The 18,034-nt window shown below is 39.7% G+C and overlaps 1 protein-coding gene across 1 annotated transcript in view; it reads left to right on the top strand.

Moving 5' to 3' along the window:
- Taf2 (TATA-box binding protein associated factor 2) overlaps positions 1-18,034 on the top strand; it is a 55,725-nt gene that overhangs the window by 4,769 nt on the left and 32,922 nt on the right. Inside the window, 12 exon segments of the mRNA XM_038341993.1 lie at positions 377-495; positions 1,830-1,971; positions 2,730-2,961; positions 4,726-4,910; positions 6,027-6,140; positions 8,225-8,324; positions 9,762-9,847; positions 12,627-12,762; positions 15,047-15,201; positions 15,825-15,939; positions 16,617-16,726; positions 17,476-17,541. Coding sequence (XP_038197921.1) covers positions 377-495; positions 1,830-1,971; positions 2,730-2,961; positions 4,726-4,910; positions 6,027-6,140; positions 8,225-8,324; positions 9,762-9,847; positions 12,627-12,762; positions 15,047-15,201; positions 15,825-15,939; positions 16,617-16,726; positions 17,476-17,541 — 1,560 coding nt within the window.

The raw sequence follows: 18,034 nt of genomic DNA, 5'->3' as shown, positions 1-18,034 counted from the left end.
AACACAATGATCACTTTAATGGTTCGTTTTGGCTGTTAGGTTTTTTTGTTTTTCTCTTTTTTTCTTCTCCCTCCCTTTCTCCCTTCTCCCTTTTCTCCCTCCCCCACCCCTCCCTGTCCTTGATCTTCACAGAAGTCTTCCTGCCTCTGCCTCCAGTGCGCCGGGGTCAAAGGCATGTTGCACTGTGTCCATCACATTATTAGTTCTTAACATGGGGAGCAGCGTTAGTAGTAGTTAGCTTGGCTAAAAAGAATTCTTAGCGAATTGTGTAAGAAGACATAGTACTTAGAAATAATAGATATCCTTTGATATTTAGAAAGATCTTGGTGAACTGTGTGGCTTATTGTTATTACAAGTTGGCTTTTTCTCTCCCCAGGAGAAATCTCAACTATTTTTCCAATGCATATGCAGCTGCGGTTAGTGCTGTGGATCCTGATGCGGGGAATGGAGAGCTCTGCATTAAGGTTCCCTCAGAGCTCTGGAAGCATGTCGATGGTAAAACACCAGGAATGTATTACTGCGCAGCGAAGTAAAGCCTATTAGGTTTAGAGGCCAGAGAGTTAGTGATGCCTAAACTGTAAACTAGCCACTGCTGGAAATGCACAAAGGGGGTTGGAAAATTGTTTCCTTCTTTAGGATCATGGATTGTTAGGAATGTGTTAAGTACAGGCTCTTACAAAAGTAGCTGGTCTCTCTGTTTCCTGTACTGCTGGGAAACCAGGGCTTTGTAGATGCTAGGCATGTTGTTAGGTTGTGCCACCAGCTCCTTTCATTGTTTATAGTTTGTTTTGTTTTTTAATGAAAAGTACTTTAGAAATCGTATGGGTAGAGCATGTGTGAGATCCATTTGGAACATATCATTTTTGTAGCTCTAATGGTCCTAAAAATCTTCTGGTTCAATTTCTCCTTATTACTGAAAAGCACCTCAGCTCCCACAACGTAAGTTCACTGAGCTAATCTGTGGATGAGCAGAAGCTGGGACTCGGGCTCTTGCCACATGTCCTGTGTACTCTAAGTTTGTCCTCTTTAAAGTTTCATTTTCGTTCCCTTAAAATTTAGCCATTGTGATTATTGTCTGAAAACTTCTTTCTACCTTTAGTCTCAAAAGTCAAGGAAAGAAGGAAAAAAAGCACTTTGTTTTCATTGTGCTTGGGAGCAGGTGAGAAAATAGTGGGATTACTCAGTGTAGGGCTCATGTAGAAGCTTATTACATATTCACAGGGAAGAATTAAATTTACTTTTAGCTTAATGTTAGCAAGGCTTTTTTACTACACAGAAAATATAATTTGGAAACATATAGATGATGCAGTTTCATGAATAATCAATACCCTCCATCTACCCTCCGCCCTTTACCCTCCAAAGCCAAAAATACAGTTAACAGTTTGGGAGAAAATACAAAAGGGGAAAATCTTGAGAAGTAGAATTGCAATTGGATTTGAAAGGCTTTAAAGCATCCACTAGGGGTTGTGAATTTTTTTCTGAAAACATTACATGTCAAAAATGTTGAGAAGAGAATATGATAAGCCTGGTGTTGTGCTCTGTTAGAAACCTCAAGCTGCAGTTAGTTGATTGGAGGCACATTGTCAGCTGGTGGAAGAGGAAGCACTAAAAGCCTGCACTGTGGCAAGTGCTGTGGCTTCTTTGTTTTTATGTAGTGGGATTTGACCCCAGGCCTCTAGCATCTATGCAAGTGTCCCACCAGTGAGCTACATCACAAGCAGCTCCTTGGATTCTTAATAGAATGCTCAGACTGTGGTTCTCATTGTAGTAGCTTCACTGTATAGGTTACTGTTTGCATGTCAGTGAATGTATGTATTTATTTTTTGCAGAGTTAAAGGTTCTGAAGATACATATTAACTTCTCTTTGGATCAGCCAAAAGGAGGTCTTCATTTTGTGGTACCCAGTGTAGAGGGCAGTATGGCAGAGAGAGGTGCTCATGTCTTCTCTTGTGGGTATCAAAATTCTACAAGGTAGATTATAAATTCATATATTTCAATTAACTTTATTTTTGTAACTGCACTTTTGTGTATTGAATATGCAGTGTGTTTATTCATTTAGAGTGACAAGTGTAAGCTTGATCCCCCCAAACTGCTTCTGAATCATGCTGTACTGATTATTCTTCCTCAGTCTTATTATTTCTTCATCATCTTTTCCTTTAGGGAATAATCCTGAAATAATCCGTCAGCTTGATTCTTTAACCGTAGAGTGAAGTTCAGCATACATGCAGAAAACTGTATACATTTAAATGCAAAAACATAACTTTTCACCAACGAACAAACCTATTGAGCTCACACTCAGATCAACACAAACAGCATCAGCACTTGGCGGAGTTTCCTCTGCTTCCATTTGGCATTCCCACTTGGCATTCTGTCTAGTTACTATGTTTCTGAAGTACTATTGGTTGTGCTTGCTTTTGAACTCTATGTAAATGGACTCATTCGTGCTTTGTGTTCTTTATGGCTAGCTTTTTTGTTGTTTAATGATAATAGGTTTACCGACATCTTTATATGAAATCATAATCCTTTCATTCTCTTGGCCTGTAGTTCACTACATGTTGCTGAAATATTTTATAATGTAAGCGCTTTTCTCAGATGAATCATTCTTTTAAGTCAATGATTGTGTTTTAGAGTTATTTGTATTTTGGTATCTTACATTGATTCTATTATATAGTAAGACCTGACCTGAGATTTTAAGTGTAAAGTATCTTATGTACTGTTAATGTTTGTAGATTTTGGTTCCCATGTGTTGATTCATACTCTGAGCTGTGCACATGGAAGTTAGAATTTACAGTAGATGCTGCAATGGTCGCCGTGTCCAATGGGGATTTGGTGGAGACGGTGTATACCCATGATATGAGGAAGAAGACCTTCCACTATATGCTTACCATTCCGACAGCAGCATCCAATATCTCCTTGGCCATTGGGCCTTTTGAAATCCTCGTAGATCCATACATGCATGAGGTAAGGCGTTTCACATGTCGTCTTCTCCTCTGCACTTTCACTCCTTATGAAAAGAAGGCACTAATAAGATAGTGTTGACTCTATTTGGGGTGTCTACTTTTTTAATCTTGACCTTTCAGACTATTTTAGGTTTGTTTTGTTTTTGTTTGAGGTTTGTTTTATTGTTTGTTTGTTTTTCTGAGACAGTCTTACTACATAGTCAAGGTTTTCCTCAAGCTCATGACAATATCTTCCTGCCTCAACTTCCTGAGTACTGAGACATGCACCACTACATCTGTCAAACTTTGTCTGCCATGAAATAATTGTCTATGACACCACATTCTATTTATTCATTCATTCATTCATTCATTCATTCATTTATTTATTTTGGTTTTTTGAGACAGGGTTTCACTGTAGTTTTGGATCCTGTCCTGGAACTAGCTCTTGTAGACCAGGCTGGCCTCGAACTCACAGAGATCTGCCTGCCTCTGCCTCCCGAGTGCTGGGATTAAAGGCGTGTGCCACCACCACTCGGCATGATACCATCTTCTAGATGAAACCTTCCTGGGTTTTTGTCTGTTTTGAGACAGTCTCACTATGTAGCTCTGGCTGGCTTTAAACTTGCGATGCTCTGTTTACTCTTCTGGACGTGATGGAACCTGGGAGAACAGAGCTGATGAATGAGGCTGACTAATCTCACATAACAACCACCTTTATTCAGAGCAGCAGACAGTTTATATCTTGGTTAAGTAGAGTCATGTGAGTAAAGTGTACATTCGCAAGGACAAGCTGCATGTGGCTGCACATGGCACAGCACATTTTCCGTAGAGACAAATAAACAGCAGTAGCAGTTGTACTGAGTAATCTAAAGGAAACTCTCCTGTCTGCTGCACTGGGGCAGGGCGCGAAAGCACATTCTAAGAACAGTTCCATGTTTTTGAAGAGATTGAGATCATAAGACTCTTGGCTTGGCTTCTTGAGGTTTTCTCACAAGCACTCAGTATTCTCCTCACACAACTCCATTCTTGGAACGTGGACAGACACTCTCTAGGGCTGGGATTACAGATTTGTGCCACTCTTCCTGGCGTCTTCATTCATTTGGCGTAGAATTGTTTCATGAGACAGTCTATGATAGTGGTTTTGTATTCAGCGAATACGAAAAGCATGACTACTGTTTCTGCTGTGGGTATCTTACTGCCAGTGTGTCTCCCCGGTGTTCAGTGTGTAGCTGGCACACTGGAGGACTAGCGTGGCTGGAGTGGCTGATCCTGGGATGGAGGCAGTTCTGATGAACATGAACTCCTTTCTCCTAGGCCGCACTGTGTAGCCCAGACTGGCTTCAGCCTCACAAGAGTGAGAGTTACTGTTATGAGCCACCAACCAGGCAACAAACGATTAATTCTTAGATTCAGGCACTGAGATTTGGTGGTACTTGCCAGGCATGTGAAAAGTATTGGGTTCAATCTTCAACATTTTATACACACACACACACACACACACACACACACACACGATATGCAGTATTTGCTAAGTTTAGACACATGAGTAAGAGATTATACTAAGCCTTAAATTTTAATTTTTTGTTTGTAACCAGTTTTATTGTCATTGTGTGTAAGCTTTTAATAAACTTTATAATCCATTTTAAATTTAATTTTTAGGACAATGAACATTTTGTAAACCTGACCTGAAAAGCTGAATAATTTTGCAATAGCTATTTTCAACATTATGAAATGTATTAAAAACTAACTATGTCCTTTTTTGAGATGATTGTCCTTTTATTTGCAGGTTACGCATTTTTGTTTACCCCAACTTCTTCCATTGCTTAAACATACCACATCGTACCTCCATGAAGTTTTTGAATTTTATGAAGAAATTTTGACTTGTCGCTATCCGTACTCCTGTTTTAAGACTGTCTTCATTGATGAGGCTTACGTTGAAGTGGCCGCTTACGCGTCTATGAGTATTTTTAGGTTAGTGTCTCTTCAGGTGGGGACTACCTAAATTAGGGTAGTGATTAAAAAACAGCTATTGACTGTATGATCAGATTTCAGATTGGCTTTGAACTTCTGGTGTGACTGAGTTTGTAGGTAACTGGGTTTTTCAAATTCTGGTGTGACCGAGTTTGTAGATAACTGGGATTTTGAACTTCTGGTGTGATGGAGTTTGTAGGTAACCAGGTGTCTTTGAAAATGTTACAGTGTAGCTTCCTCCATAAGGAAGTGGCACATCCCAGTGCCTACCCCCAGAATGATCATTCACATTTCCATTTCTGGCTTACTTCTTAATGTTTATAAATTTTAGCTTACACATTTATGCATCATTAGTGTGTCTTTTTGGTAGCACTGTACAATTGTATTGGCATCTTCAATTTGTTGTTAAAAAACAACAGATTAAAAAAACAGATTTTTTTCTTTGTTTTAGCCCTTCTTTTCTGCCCCCCCTTTTTTGAGGGGAGGACACGGAGTTCATAATTTGTAAGTTTTATGTGTCAAGGAAGTTGTTTTACTTTCCTGTCCCTAAAAGTTCTCATGTGTCATGTGAGATACTAATCCTATGTATTCTCCAGAACACAGTTGGAAAAACTGAATGGAGCAATGTACTTAGAAGTAAACAACAGAGGACCAAAATTTACTAGACATTAGAAGAAGGGTTTCATTTTTGTTACTGGTTTTCTGGATTGGGAGAAGTATCTCCACACTATGTGTTCAGGCTGTCTGTGCGCTGGACAGAACGCTGGTTCCCTGGAGTGTGCCTCCACATCCAGCCTGCGCAGGGTTTTTGAAATTAGTAACCCCATTTTATTTGTATTCATATCTGATTAACACACTAATTTCTTCTTTACTCCCCAAAATAGTGATTTAGATTTTTTGTAAAATCAATAGAAAATATTGTCATTGTGTTCGTTGCTTTAGACAGATTGTGAATTTCAGATAAACTCTGAAAAGATAGAAAAGCTCTCCAGTGGATATTCTTGCTTTTTTCCTTTTTTATTGCGCTTGAACCTGAAACTAAGCTGCTTTAGGAGTACAGGTACTGTATCTTGACGGACCTTGGATCTAAGTCCCTTGTGTGTCCTTGGCTTCCAGCACAAACCTTCTGCACAGTGCCATGATTATCGACGAGACACCGCTGACCAGACGGTGCTTAGCGCAGTCCTTGGCGCAGCAGTTCTTCGGGTGCTTCATATCCAGGATGTCCTGGTGAGTTTGTCAGAACTGCAGGCTCAGCTGAGGGTCAGGAAAGCTGGCCTCCCTCCTCTCCCCTCTTGTTTTCTGACAGACTTTCGTGTGGTCCATGTTACCCCAAACTTACTCTGTAGCTGCGTCTGGCCTTGAACTGACACTGATGCCCCTGCCTCTGCCTCTGACGGGGACGACAGTGTGTGCAGCCGAGCTTCACTCCAAGTCCCTTCTTCTGTGATATAAACTGACTATTGTCCATAATCTACAAGTGGGGAGTTATTTAGAGAGACTGTCTCAAAAAAGAAAACAATTAGTAAAATTTTATCTTAACTATTTAAAATCAGCTTTATGAATCAGACTTTAATTAGTGGGGCATGATGTCACATGCTTTTAACTTCAGCACTCAACAGGCAGGTGGATCTTTGTGTGTTTGAGGCCAGTCTGATCTTTGTAGCAAGTTCAGAGAAGCACCCACTATGTGCTGAGACCATGTTTCAAAAAAGAAAAAAACAAAGCAGTAGAGTTGCTTACATAATTTACCATAAAATAAGAATTCTGAAAAATAATAGATGTATAAAATGCTGATTTGAATGTATAGAAACTAATTAGAATTCAAATGTCAGCATTCAGATCAGTTGGAAAATATGTTTGAGATGATTTTTAAAGCAAAGTAATTATCTTCAACAGTAGTGATAATGTGTAGAGAATTTGCCTTTTAGTTTTTAGATTTTTGCTAGTTTTCTTGAAAGACGGGAAGGAGAAACACTTTTGTAGCTTGGGTACAGTTCAGAGGTGCAGGGCTCTCTGTAGTGCTGGACCCTCAGTTTGAGCCCCAACACTGAAAAAAACGAGATAATCTTTCTTTTCTTCATCTTGAGATGAATTTTGTATTTTTTTTTTTTTTTTGAAGAATTCTTAGCACTGTAGCTCTTGTTGGCTTAGAACTTAGAATGTAGACCAGGTTGGCCTCAAACTCTCCCTTCTGAGTGCTAGGATTACAGATAGTCACCATCTAATTTCTTTTGTATTTTACTAATGTAGGATTCCGCTTCTGTCTTACTTTTTACAAATTTAATGTTACTGTTGTATGTAGTTGATGGATATATGTGAGCAGATGAGTGGTTGGGGCCAATTGCCTTTTCTCTAGAGAAAGTACAAACATTAAACAGTTTAAGGATATTGTAAAACCTGGGTGGTAAAAATTATGTCTATGTGTCACAATAAAGAATGTAGTAAGATTAGCTGGGTGGTGGTGGCGCACACCTTTAATCCCAGCACTCGGGAAGCAGAGGCAGGCGGATCTCTGTGAATTCAAGGCCAGCCTGGTCTACAAGAGTTAGTTCCAGGACAGACTCCAAAGCTACAGAGGAACCCTGTCTCGAAACCACCCCAAAAAACAACATAGGATTGGAGTTTCCTGTATGAGAATTTAAATTCGGGGCATTGTACATGCTAGGTAAATACTCTGTCACATTATATTCTCAGTCCAAGAATTTGGATTTTGTTTTGATCTTTTGAGATAGCATCTTAACTAGCCTAAGATGTCCTTGAACTCAATTTTGTAGCTTATGGTGTCCTTGAACTCTTGACCATTCTGCCTCAACCTCCAAGTTAATGTGAACTTTAGACTTAAGCAGTCCTGACTACGGACGAGGACTTCTTTAGTGGCAGGCATTCTGAACAGTGGTCGAGAGAAAGTCCCACTAACGTTGTTAAATTCAACTTTAGAGGAGATGGTAAAACACTGGGCTTTTGATTTTCTTCTGTACTAAAGATCAAACCCAGAATTTCCCAAGACTGCTGGAAAATTGCTACTACTGAGCTACACTGTTCCAGCCCCTACAGACACAAACTGTCCAGAAAACATCTTGTTAAGGGTTTCATACACTTACAATTAGTACTAGTAGAGCCCATTCTTGAGTTCCAAAGAAGACAAGTACCCTTTTAGTGTTTCAGGCTGTGTAATAAGTAAGCATTTGATTCTAAGCAGTCTTAAAGAGACAGTCAGATGTGAAGAAGGTTGGATGGCCACTTATTTCATTACTCTCTTTGACCTTGCTTTAACAGGTTTTAATGATTAAGTTTTATTGACTTTTCCTTAGGTCTGATGAATGGGTCCTGAAAGGAATTTCAGGCTATATTTATGGACTCTGGATGAAGAAAACTTTTGGTGTTAACGAATATCGCCATTGGATTAAAGAGGTAAACAAGAGCTAGATTAATTTTCCACTTATAAGTCAGTAATGTATGTGAGTGTTTTCCTGATTTCCTAGTCTCCTGTCCTTTATTTTCTATTTATTTATTTTGTGTGTTGGGTGCATGTGTGGTCAGAAGATTATTCACTAGAATTGTTTCTCTCCTTCCTCTGTGAGTCCTGGGCTCAAGCTCAGGTGCTCAGGCTTTTTGCAGACTCTTACCCACTGGGCCTTCTTGCCAGCCCTCTTGTCCTCCAGTGATTGTAAAATACTTCTAAATGTCATTTGAAAAATAGTGCTTTTCAAATAAAATTAAATTACCAAAAAAAGATTATAGCTGCTTCCTGCATTGGTTTCCAAGTCCTGACTGGGTAAGGATGGTATAGTGGCAGTGCCTGCTCCACTCGGGGTAGAGGCTCATGACTCCTTCAGTGTGAGTGGTGCAGTCTTCAGTATCCACCTTCACGTGCTCTGTCATCACCACATAGCTTCCTTGTATTTAAAGATAAAGGAAAAATGAAAAGAGTATTTATATATCTTTTCTTAAGTACATAGATACTTCATTGATTTCATTAGATTTGATTAGATCCTTAAATTCATTATTTTTAGGTAGAAAAATCCCCACTTTAATATATCCTCATTAATTAATTAATTAATTAATATCTTCATTAAATTAACGTTCTATTCAAAAACTTGTTGGAGGGATGACACACTTAGCACTGGGAGTGCCATTCTTCATGTGGAAGGAATAACATCACTTAACAGTGCATAAGAAGATATTATAATAAAAATAGTACTCGGATGAAAACAGTCTGTCTTAATTCTCCTACTCTCCACACTTTACATATGAAGAAACTAAGACACATAGAGGTTAAATTATTTAGTAAAGTGCATGGCTGATCAGCTGTATTGCCAGGATCCAGTTAGCTTCTAATCATCTTATGATGCTGTTTACCACTTCTCTGCTGTCTATACTATTTAAACCATTCACGAATTTCCAGCATAGTTAGGATGTTGTTTTTTTCAAGCTTTTTCTTTTTTTTTTAATAGGTGTTATATGTTAGAAAAGAATAGAGGAGTTTTAAATTGATAGATTATCAGCATTATTCAGTCTCACTTCTTAACTGCTTTAGTCCTCAGATTCAAAATACTGAGAGGGACTAAGTCAATTTAGAAGACAATTCAGAGGAGCAGAAGCGCCGTAAGGAAAAGTTGCTGACCTGCTGTTGAGCCCTGAAGTCACAAAATACAGAGAAATTTTTGGATCTTACTATCCAGCTAGCTTGAGTAGCTTGCTCTATTTATAAAAACAAGAAGTAGTCTCCAGCTGTAGTTTGCTTCTATTACATTTTCATCTGATTCCACAAAAGGACATTTGTGGTCTAGTACTAAAGATTGTTGTGTGAAGAAGTTTTCACTGACTCTTAATTTGTATCTTTTTTAGGAGCTGGATAAAATAGTGGCATATGAACTGAAAACTGGAGGAGTTTTACTACATCCCATATTTGGTGGTGGGAAAGAAAAGGATAAGTATGTTTTTGTTCTGAGATGATAATATAAACCTCGTTTCGTAGGCTACTTCTTAAGAGCACTTGTGTGTCTCTTGAGGCCTAGGAAGGCCAGAACCATAATGATGGTGTGATACCACAGACTGGTCGTATGGTCAGTGCCCCTCGTTACTGTTGTGTCATATGAGATGACTACAAGTGAATTCAAACTTAGAAATGTTTTCTGTTCAACATGCTAACTTTTCTTCTTTCTTTCTTTTTTTAAGATTTTATTTATTTATTATGTATACAACATTCTGCCTCCATGTATGCCTGCAAGCCAGAAGAGGGCGCCAGATCTCATTACAGATGGTTGTGAGCCACCATGTGGTTGCTGGGAATTGAACTCAGGTCCTCTGGAAGAACAGTCAATGCTCTTAACCACTGAGCTATCTCTCCAGCCCCATGCTAACTTTTCTAATTCTACTTCATTATACTACTCTTGTTAAAACTTAAAATCTATGAAAATAGTTATTTTGCTTAATTTGATGGTTAATCTTAATTGTCAACCTGATTCAGTTGAGAAATGCCCAGAAGATTGTTAGTAAAGCACACTTCTAAGTGTGTGTGAAGCTGTTTCCAGGGGGGATTAAGCAGACAAGAAGCTACTTTAATGTGGGTGCACTGTCCTGTAGCCTTAGGAGGCCCATAGTTAGCTGAGATGAAAGGGACAATGGATGAGCCCTGCAAGCCTTTTCTCTCTGCTTCCTGGTTTCCAAGAGACAGTAGCTGTGCCCCATCATGTCCTTCCCACCAAGTGTATTAAATCTGTGTTGCACTAACTACTTTTCAGCTGTTTTGTTCAGGTTTTTGTTACAGACAAGAAGTTTATTAGCACAGGAAGTTTGTACTCTCTCTAAACTGTGGTTCTTAAGCCTCTGTAGCTGAGTTTTGAAAGGAAATTTGGAACAGTTTGGAGGCATGGGTTTTGGTATCCCTAAGACTGCTTTCTGTTTAGTGGACAAATCTGTTCGGAGCTCAGAAGACCAAATGCCAGGAGAAATATGGACAGTAAAGGCCAATGTGGGAACTTTATGCTAGGACTGAGACCTATGAGGAGCTGGGCTAGAGGCCATGCATGCCAAATGACCGCAAAGAACAGGTCAATGTTTGTGAACTCTGAGATTTCAAGGTCGCTTTTGTGTAGATTTTGTTGGCTGCTTTTACGCATTTTACTGTGAAAATTGTGAGCAGGAAACTTTGTTTGCCCAGAAAGGAAACACATAAACCCAGGGCTGGGGGAGCTGACAGCTGCAGAGATTAAGATGATTAGAAGAAGCAAAAGTGCCGGGCGATGGTGGCGCACGCCTTTAATCCCAGCACTCGGGAGGCAGAGGCAGGCGGATCTCTGAGTTCGAGGCCAGCCTGGTCTACAAGAGCTAGCTCCAGGACAGGCTCTAGAAACTACAGGGAAACCCTGTCTCGAAAAACCAAAAAAAAAAAAAAAAGAAGAAGAAGCAAAAGTAGTCTGCAGTGGGACAATAGAAGAGGCCCCTTGAGGCCATTTCAGGAACTGCATAAACCTCTCATGTCATGGTGTAAGGAAAAAGATGAGAAGAAAGCTCTGGAGCTCCCTGAATGTCTGGCTTTCCAGGGATGTGATTTCCTGAGTTCAGCCATAGGGATACTGACAGGCCGTACAGGTGACATCCAGGAAGGTCTGACTGCTGGTTGAGCAGGTAGCAGACCTTGATATCAGCTGGGTGATGGCTTTGCTGTACATGGGACACAAGTTACGAGGTTATAGAGGCATGAACCCGGATTTCAGTGGAAGACCCTTGGGTAGCCTCTGAGATGGCAGTGCATAAAGGTATGAGAATGAAGCCAGAGATGGAGCCAAGACTGCAGGAAGCTGGAGTTGTAAGAACCTGCAAGGAACAGCTTCAAGCAGCCAAAACAGCCCAGACAGAGGCCGCGTGTTATCAAAGTGAGGCAGCGAGTGCCAGGGAGCAGCCAAACCTTGGGATCCATACCCGGATTCTACAATAGTCCTAGATGCTGGATGCGGAACTCTAGTGTCTAAACTTTGTTCTGCTGTGCTCTGGTTTAATTTGGTCCTGTCCTTCTGTCCTGTGCCTCTGCAAAGGAATAAGAATGTTTGCTCAGCGGTTGTATCCTAAGGGTGTTGACACAGAAACACATCTCTGACCTCTAAAGAGAATAAAAGAGATAGTTTATTCCAGAGCCAGGTAAGGATGATCGTGGCCGATGGACACAAGTGGATGCAGGTTTCCTCGAACCCCAAATTCCTGTGTGGCAGCAGTTTTATGTTAACAGAGCAAAGAAAGTCATAAATCCACATACTTTCAAATATATTGTTGGTACTCAGTGTCAGACCCAAGGATTCTCAAATGTATTACCAGCTGAGCTGCACTACAGCCTTGCCCTTGGATTTTTCTTTTTTAAAAGTTATTATTTCAATTTATGTATATGAGTGAAGTTTTTTTGGAGGGAACATCACACAGACATTGATTGTGAGACATAATTTGACACATCTTTGAAAGGTAATTAGAGCACAGTTTCAGAGTGGGTTGTGTTAAGATAATAGCAATTCTGCTCTGTATATAGAATCATAAAAAATTCTGCTTGGAGATATTTGGTGTGAAAAAGTAGTTGCATAAAAATTTACTGTAGCATTTTGGAATAATGGGAAATTTGAAGAGCTTAAATTGTTTATGTTAAATGTAAAGTCCATCTTCTACTTATTTGTTTTCTTTAGTAGCCAGATTTGTTATATTGAGTAAATTTATGTTTTTTTCCAGCCCAGCTTCTCACCTTCACTTTTCAATAAAGCATCCGCATACCCTGTCCTGGGAATACTACACTATGTTTCAGTGCAAAGCCCACCTCGTGATGAGACTGATTGAAAACAGAATCAGCATGGAGTTTATGCTCCAAGTAAGTCCTAACATTAAAGCAGTGTCTGTGTGCGTGCATATGTTGGTTACTGTTCGATTGCTGAGATAAAACACCATGACTAAGGCAACTTATTTATTTATTTATTATTTATATTTTGAAATAGGGTTTTTCTGTGTAGTCCTGGCTGTTCTTGAACTCAGAGAGCCACCTGCCTTTGCCTCCCAAGTGCTGGAATTAAAGGCATGCATGCCGCCACCTGGTGACCAAGGCAATTTATTAAAAAAGTGTTTGAGTTTAAAGTTCCAGGGGATTAGAATCTGTGACACTGGAGTGAAGGCAAGGGACAAGCAACTGGAACAGTAGTGAAGACTCGTGTTTTTATCTAAAAACAGGAGGCAGATAACACACTGAGAGCGGAGTGTGTTAAACCCTTAAAGCCTGCTCACATGACACACCTCCTCCAGAAACGCCAAACTTCCTAGTCTTCAGTCAGCTACCAACTGGTGACCAAGTATTCAGATGCCTGAGACTCATGGAGGACATTTCATTTAAATCACCACATTCTTCTCCTTGTCTCTCATAGTTTTGTGGCCATATCATCTGCAAAGTACATCTAGTCCAACTTCAGAAGTTCCCACCGTCTCTCATAGTCAAGACACTGTTTCAAAGTCCAGATTTCTTCAGAGACTCCAAATGCAGGGATTAAAGGCATGTGCCACCACTGCCGTCAAGTGCATTTGGGGGGCAGAGGCAGGGGGATCTCTGAGGCAAACCTGGTCTACAGAGCAAATTCCAGGACAGCCACACTACACAGAGAAACCCTGTCTCAAAAAAAAAGGGGCAAATTGCATAATTCTAACAGATAATGGTACATAATAGACATTCTCATTCCGCAAAGGAGGAATTTAAGGGGTTTAGGTGGCTCCGCCCTTCCTGCTTTGCTGCCTGTAGCACACTTCTGTCTCCTGCGCTCATTCCCTCCCTGTTTATAGCTCTCCTTGGCAGATGTTCATGGTTCTAGCACCTACAAATTTTTGGGGTCTCCAGGACAACTCAGTTTTCACATTTTTAGCTTCATGCAGTGGCCTCTGAAGGCCACAAACCTAACCTTAACTATTCTCCTTACCACCAGATAAAGATTCCACAACTAGTTACTTTGTTGCTATCGTTAGGTTTTGCCATGTTTTAAAGTTTTAGTACAAGTGGTTACAATATAGGAGATGAAATAGTAGAGAAAGATAGTGGATCACTTGTGTAAATATATATATATGCTTTTGGTTTTCTCCTTCCCCATTCCATTCTTCTTTTTTCTTTTTCTTTAATTTTCTTTTTCTCTTTGAAATACTGAGGATCAAATACATGGTCTTGCACATACTAGGCCAATAGGTCCCACTGAGGTACATTCTCAAACAGATAGATGCATTAAATAATAACAGCTAATTTTCCCTGATTGATAAAATTCTTAAAGGCAGGCTTAAAAGAAAAACTTTTAAAAAATCATTTTTGCTGAGAATGTAGTACAGTGGAGTGCTTGCTTAATGTGAATGGAGCCCTGGGTTTAACTCCTGATATCATAAAAATGGAAACATACATTTTTTCTAAAGGTTGAAAAACAGAAATATAAAATAAGAAAAGTGTGCCATAAAAAGGGCATTTATACTTTTTAGAATGTAGATATTAATTAGTATTCTCATTTATGAATTTCCTTTTGTACTGTGATACCCTCACATGTGCTAGGAGAATGCCATCCCACTAAGCCATAGCTCCACTCCTCTTCCATGTTCCTTTTTTTAAATTTAATTATTTCATTTATTTATTTTCCCAAAACAGGGTTTCTCTGTGAAACATTCCTGGCTGTCCTGGAACTCACTCTGTAGATCAGGCTGGCCTCGAACTCACAGACACCCACCTGCCTCTGCCTCTTGAGTACTATGACTAAAGGTGTGTGCCACCACTGCCTGGCTATATTCTGTTTTTTTAAAACAGAAAAACATGCAAGATGATTTATGACATGCCTAACATAAGAGTACTAGGCTCCTAATGAATATTCCTAGTTTTGAATTCCTTTATAAAATTTGACAGGTATTATATATTGTGCTTCTAATTCTTATGTGCAAATTTTTAGCATTCAGTAATGTTTCTATGAACAGTATTCTTATGTCCTGTTTAAATTTGTATGTTTCTCTTGCTTTTAGTATTTAACTCAAAAAAATATGCATGTTACATAATTGCTGTCTTCTGTAAATGATCCCATAAAGATCCAGTGCAGACTAGGTGCAGTATCCAGTTGGAAACAGTACTGTGTGGCCTTCTGTCCTTGCAGGTTTTCAATAAACTACTAAGTCTGGCTAGCACTGCTTCGTCTCAGAAGTTCCAGTCACACATGTGGAGCCAGATGCTGGTTTCCACCTATGGATTTTTGAAATCGATTTCCAATGTCTCTGGCAAAGACATCCAGCCCTTAATAAAGCAGTGGGTGTATCCTTTTTAGTAGGGGCTCAGCAAAGCAGGGAAAGGAATACGCTGTGTGAAAGATGGAAAACGGAGGTGTCCATTGCTATTTCTTAAAATTAGAAATAATTGGCCTGTGACGCGGATCTTCTAAAGTTCCTTTTTAAAAACTGAGTTGGGCTCATATATAAACATGGGTGTTTATATTTATAAAATTTGGCTTAGTTTGTGCTAGTCCATATGAACGGAGAGGTAGATTGTATGGTGATACGGTAAGTACTCTAGCAGACAGCCTATAGCAGTACTTGTAAGATGAAATGGTCTGGCGACTTTTACATGTGCTTGGAGTGTGGCTCAGCTTGAGTGGTATCTTGGAACTTGACAGTTTTTGCATTTTCCACTTCAGGGTACTATTAATAATCCAGAGGAGTGGTGTTACTTTAGAAACACAGGCTCGTCAATGTTTCAAAAATTTTATTTAATCTGGGAAACATTTTTCACAAGAATTTTGAATAGTTTGCCACCTGGGATATAATGAAGTGTACTTTGATCTAGTGGGAATGCATTTGAAAATTGTTAATATAATAAGCTTTTTTAAAAAAAAGAACATTTTCATTTTAGTATGTAAAAATTCCTTTACAATTCTTCAGAGACCAGAGTGGAGTAGTAAAATTTTACGGAAGTTTTGCATTTAATAGAAAGCGAAACGTTTTGGAACTAGAAATAAAACAAGATTACACATCTCCTGGAACTCAGAAGTACGTGGTAAGTGTTTTCCTAGAAGAGTGTGGTGCCCGACTGCGGTTCCGGTGGAGGAAGGGCCTTCAGGCTGGGCGAATGATGAATTTGCAGTGAGTCCTTGAAGGGAAGAGGCTGCAGAGAGTTCAGAGCACTCGTCCTCAGATTCCCGTCCTTGGCACCAACTGCCGTCCCTCTCCGTCACTATGTACTGCATATAGCAGAATTTTATATCATGACTTGCTTGCCTTTAAATTTAAGGATGTGCGTTGGCCATTTTCTAGCAGTTTTAATTGTACCACGAATAATAAAAACCCAGAGACAGATATTGGGGTTCAACCAGAAAAGCAAATCAGCCAGCCACTAGTGAAGTCTTACCTCTACCAAGGCTGGGTGACCACAACTAAGCAGACTGTCTCTCTCTCTCCCATTCTATATTCCCTTTGGTGCTGGCGTTAAAGGTGAGTCTCTACCATCTGGATTTGTTTCTGCATTGATCTTGTGTAGTCCTGGGTGGCCTTGAACTCACAGAGATCCATCTGCCTCTGTCTCCCAAATCCAGAGATTGAAGGTGTGTGCCACCACTGCCTGACTTCTAGTGACTTAGCTTTACCCTTCTGGCTTTTAGGCAAGCTTTATTTATTAAAACATAAGTAAAACATCACTATACTTAATGGTGTGTTGTTGCTGTTGGTTTTTTAAAGGGACCACTTAAAGTGACAGTGCAAGAGTTAGATGGATCCTTCAACCATACCTTGCAAATTGAAGAAAACAGTCTCAAGCATGATATACCCTGCCACTCTAAAAGCAGAAGGTAGGTAGTGAGTCAGACGACCTATAAGCTGGAGATGAAACTGAAAATCCCCTTTGTAAAAATGCCTGAATAAAATTCTAGTTGTACAGCACCTGTTTACAGGAAGAGCGTCTTACCTGCTAGCTTTTTCTCCTGTGGTCCTTCATGTTAGCATTACCACACATACTTTGTTTGCATCTGATTTTGGTGCTTTTGAAATAGGAGCTCATGTAGCCCTACTAGCCTTCGTCTTATTTCTACCTTCCAAATATTAGAATCGCAGGCATGCGCCCTACACACCCAGCTCTTGCTTTCTGTTGTGGGAATATTTCTATCTTTGGAATGATTTTTTTAATATATATATTTATTTTATTTTTAGGACATAGTATCACTCTATAGTTCAGGCTGGCCTAGAACTCACTAGGTACACTATACTAATGTAATTCTATGCCTCTGCTGCCCAAGTGCTGGCATTTAGACTTTTGCTATTACGTCTGGCCTTAAATAAATTTTTTATTTGCTTTTTTTGTTGTTGTTGATGAGAGAGAGGGGGTCTTATGTATTCCAGACTGATTTGCTTTCAACACCCACTTTCTCCAGCTTCAAGGTAGATTTTCTTGTTTTTATACTCCGTTTCATTGTATATTTACTCTTGTTTGACATATCTTTTAGCGATTCATAAAGTCCTTTATTTGAACTTTGGCTGCTCGGTAGCTCCATTCTGATTTGGAAATTCCACGGTTTTCAATTGTACTTTTCTTTAAATATAGGAATAAGAAGAAAAAAATCCCACTGATGAATGGCGAAGAAGTTGACATGGACCTTTCTGCAATGGAGTAAGTTATCTAAAAGTATGTAATTATCTTTGAAAGGCGTGTTTTTAAAACCATTTAAAGTCAAGCAAAACTGTTAGAAAGAAATTCAGTCCCATTAACTCATTGAAGAAAGAACATGCTCAGACTGGATGAGAAGAGATGCAGTAGTGTCGGCACGGGCACAGCCTCACTGCACAGCCTCTGGCCTCTCTTGCTGGTGCTTCCCTACTCAGTGCTCTCAAACCGATGTGCATGTGACTCACTAGAGCGATCTTAAAGCGCCAGTTCCAACTCAGTATGTTCCTTGTGGGCCGAGGTTTAGATTTCAGGTGAGCCCAGGGTGATATTGATTGTGTTTGGGGCAGTGCTCCAGAGCATGGTGAGATGTCTCTGTGCTTGCAAGCTGTGTGAGTACCACTCTTCTACATTATGTTTACTGTTAGTCTATTGTAGCCCAGGTGGTTTTTACTGAGCCTGGCCTTTTTGTTTTAACTTTATTTTACTTGCACAAGTG

This window comes from Arvicola amphibius, chromosome 9 (genome assembly GCF_903992535.2).
Source record: "Arvicola amphibius chromosome 9, mArvAmp1.2, whole genome shotgun sequence".
NCBI lineage: Eukaryota > Metazoa > Chordata > Mammalia > Rodentia > Cricetidae > Arvicola > Arvicola amphibius.
The sequence above is the reverse complement of the archived record's forward strand: the minus strand, read 5'-3'. Positions and strand labels throughout refer to the sequence as shown.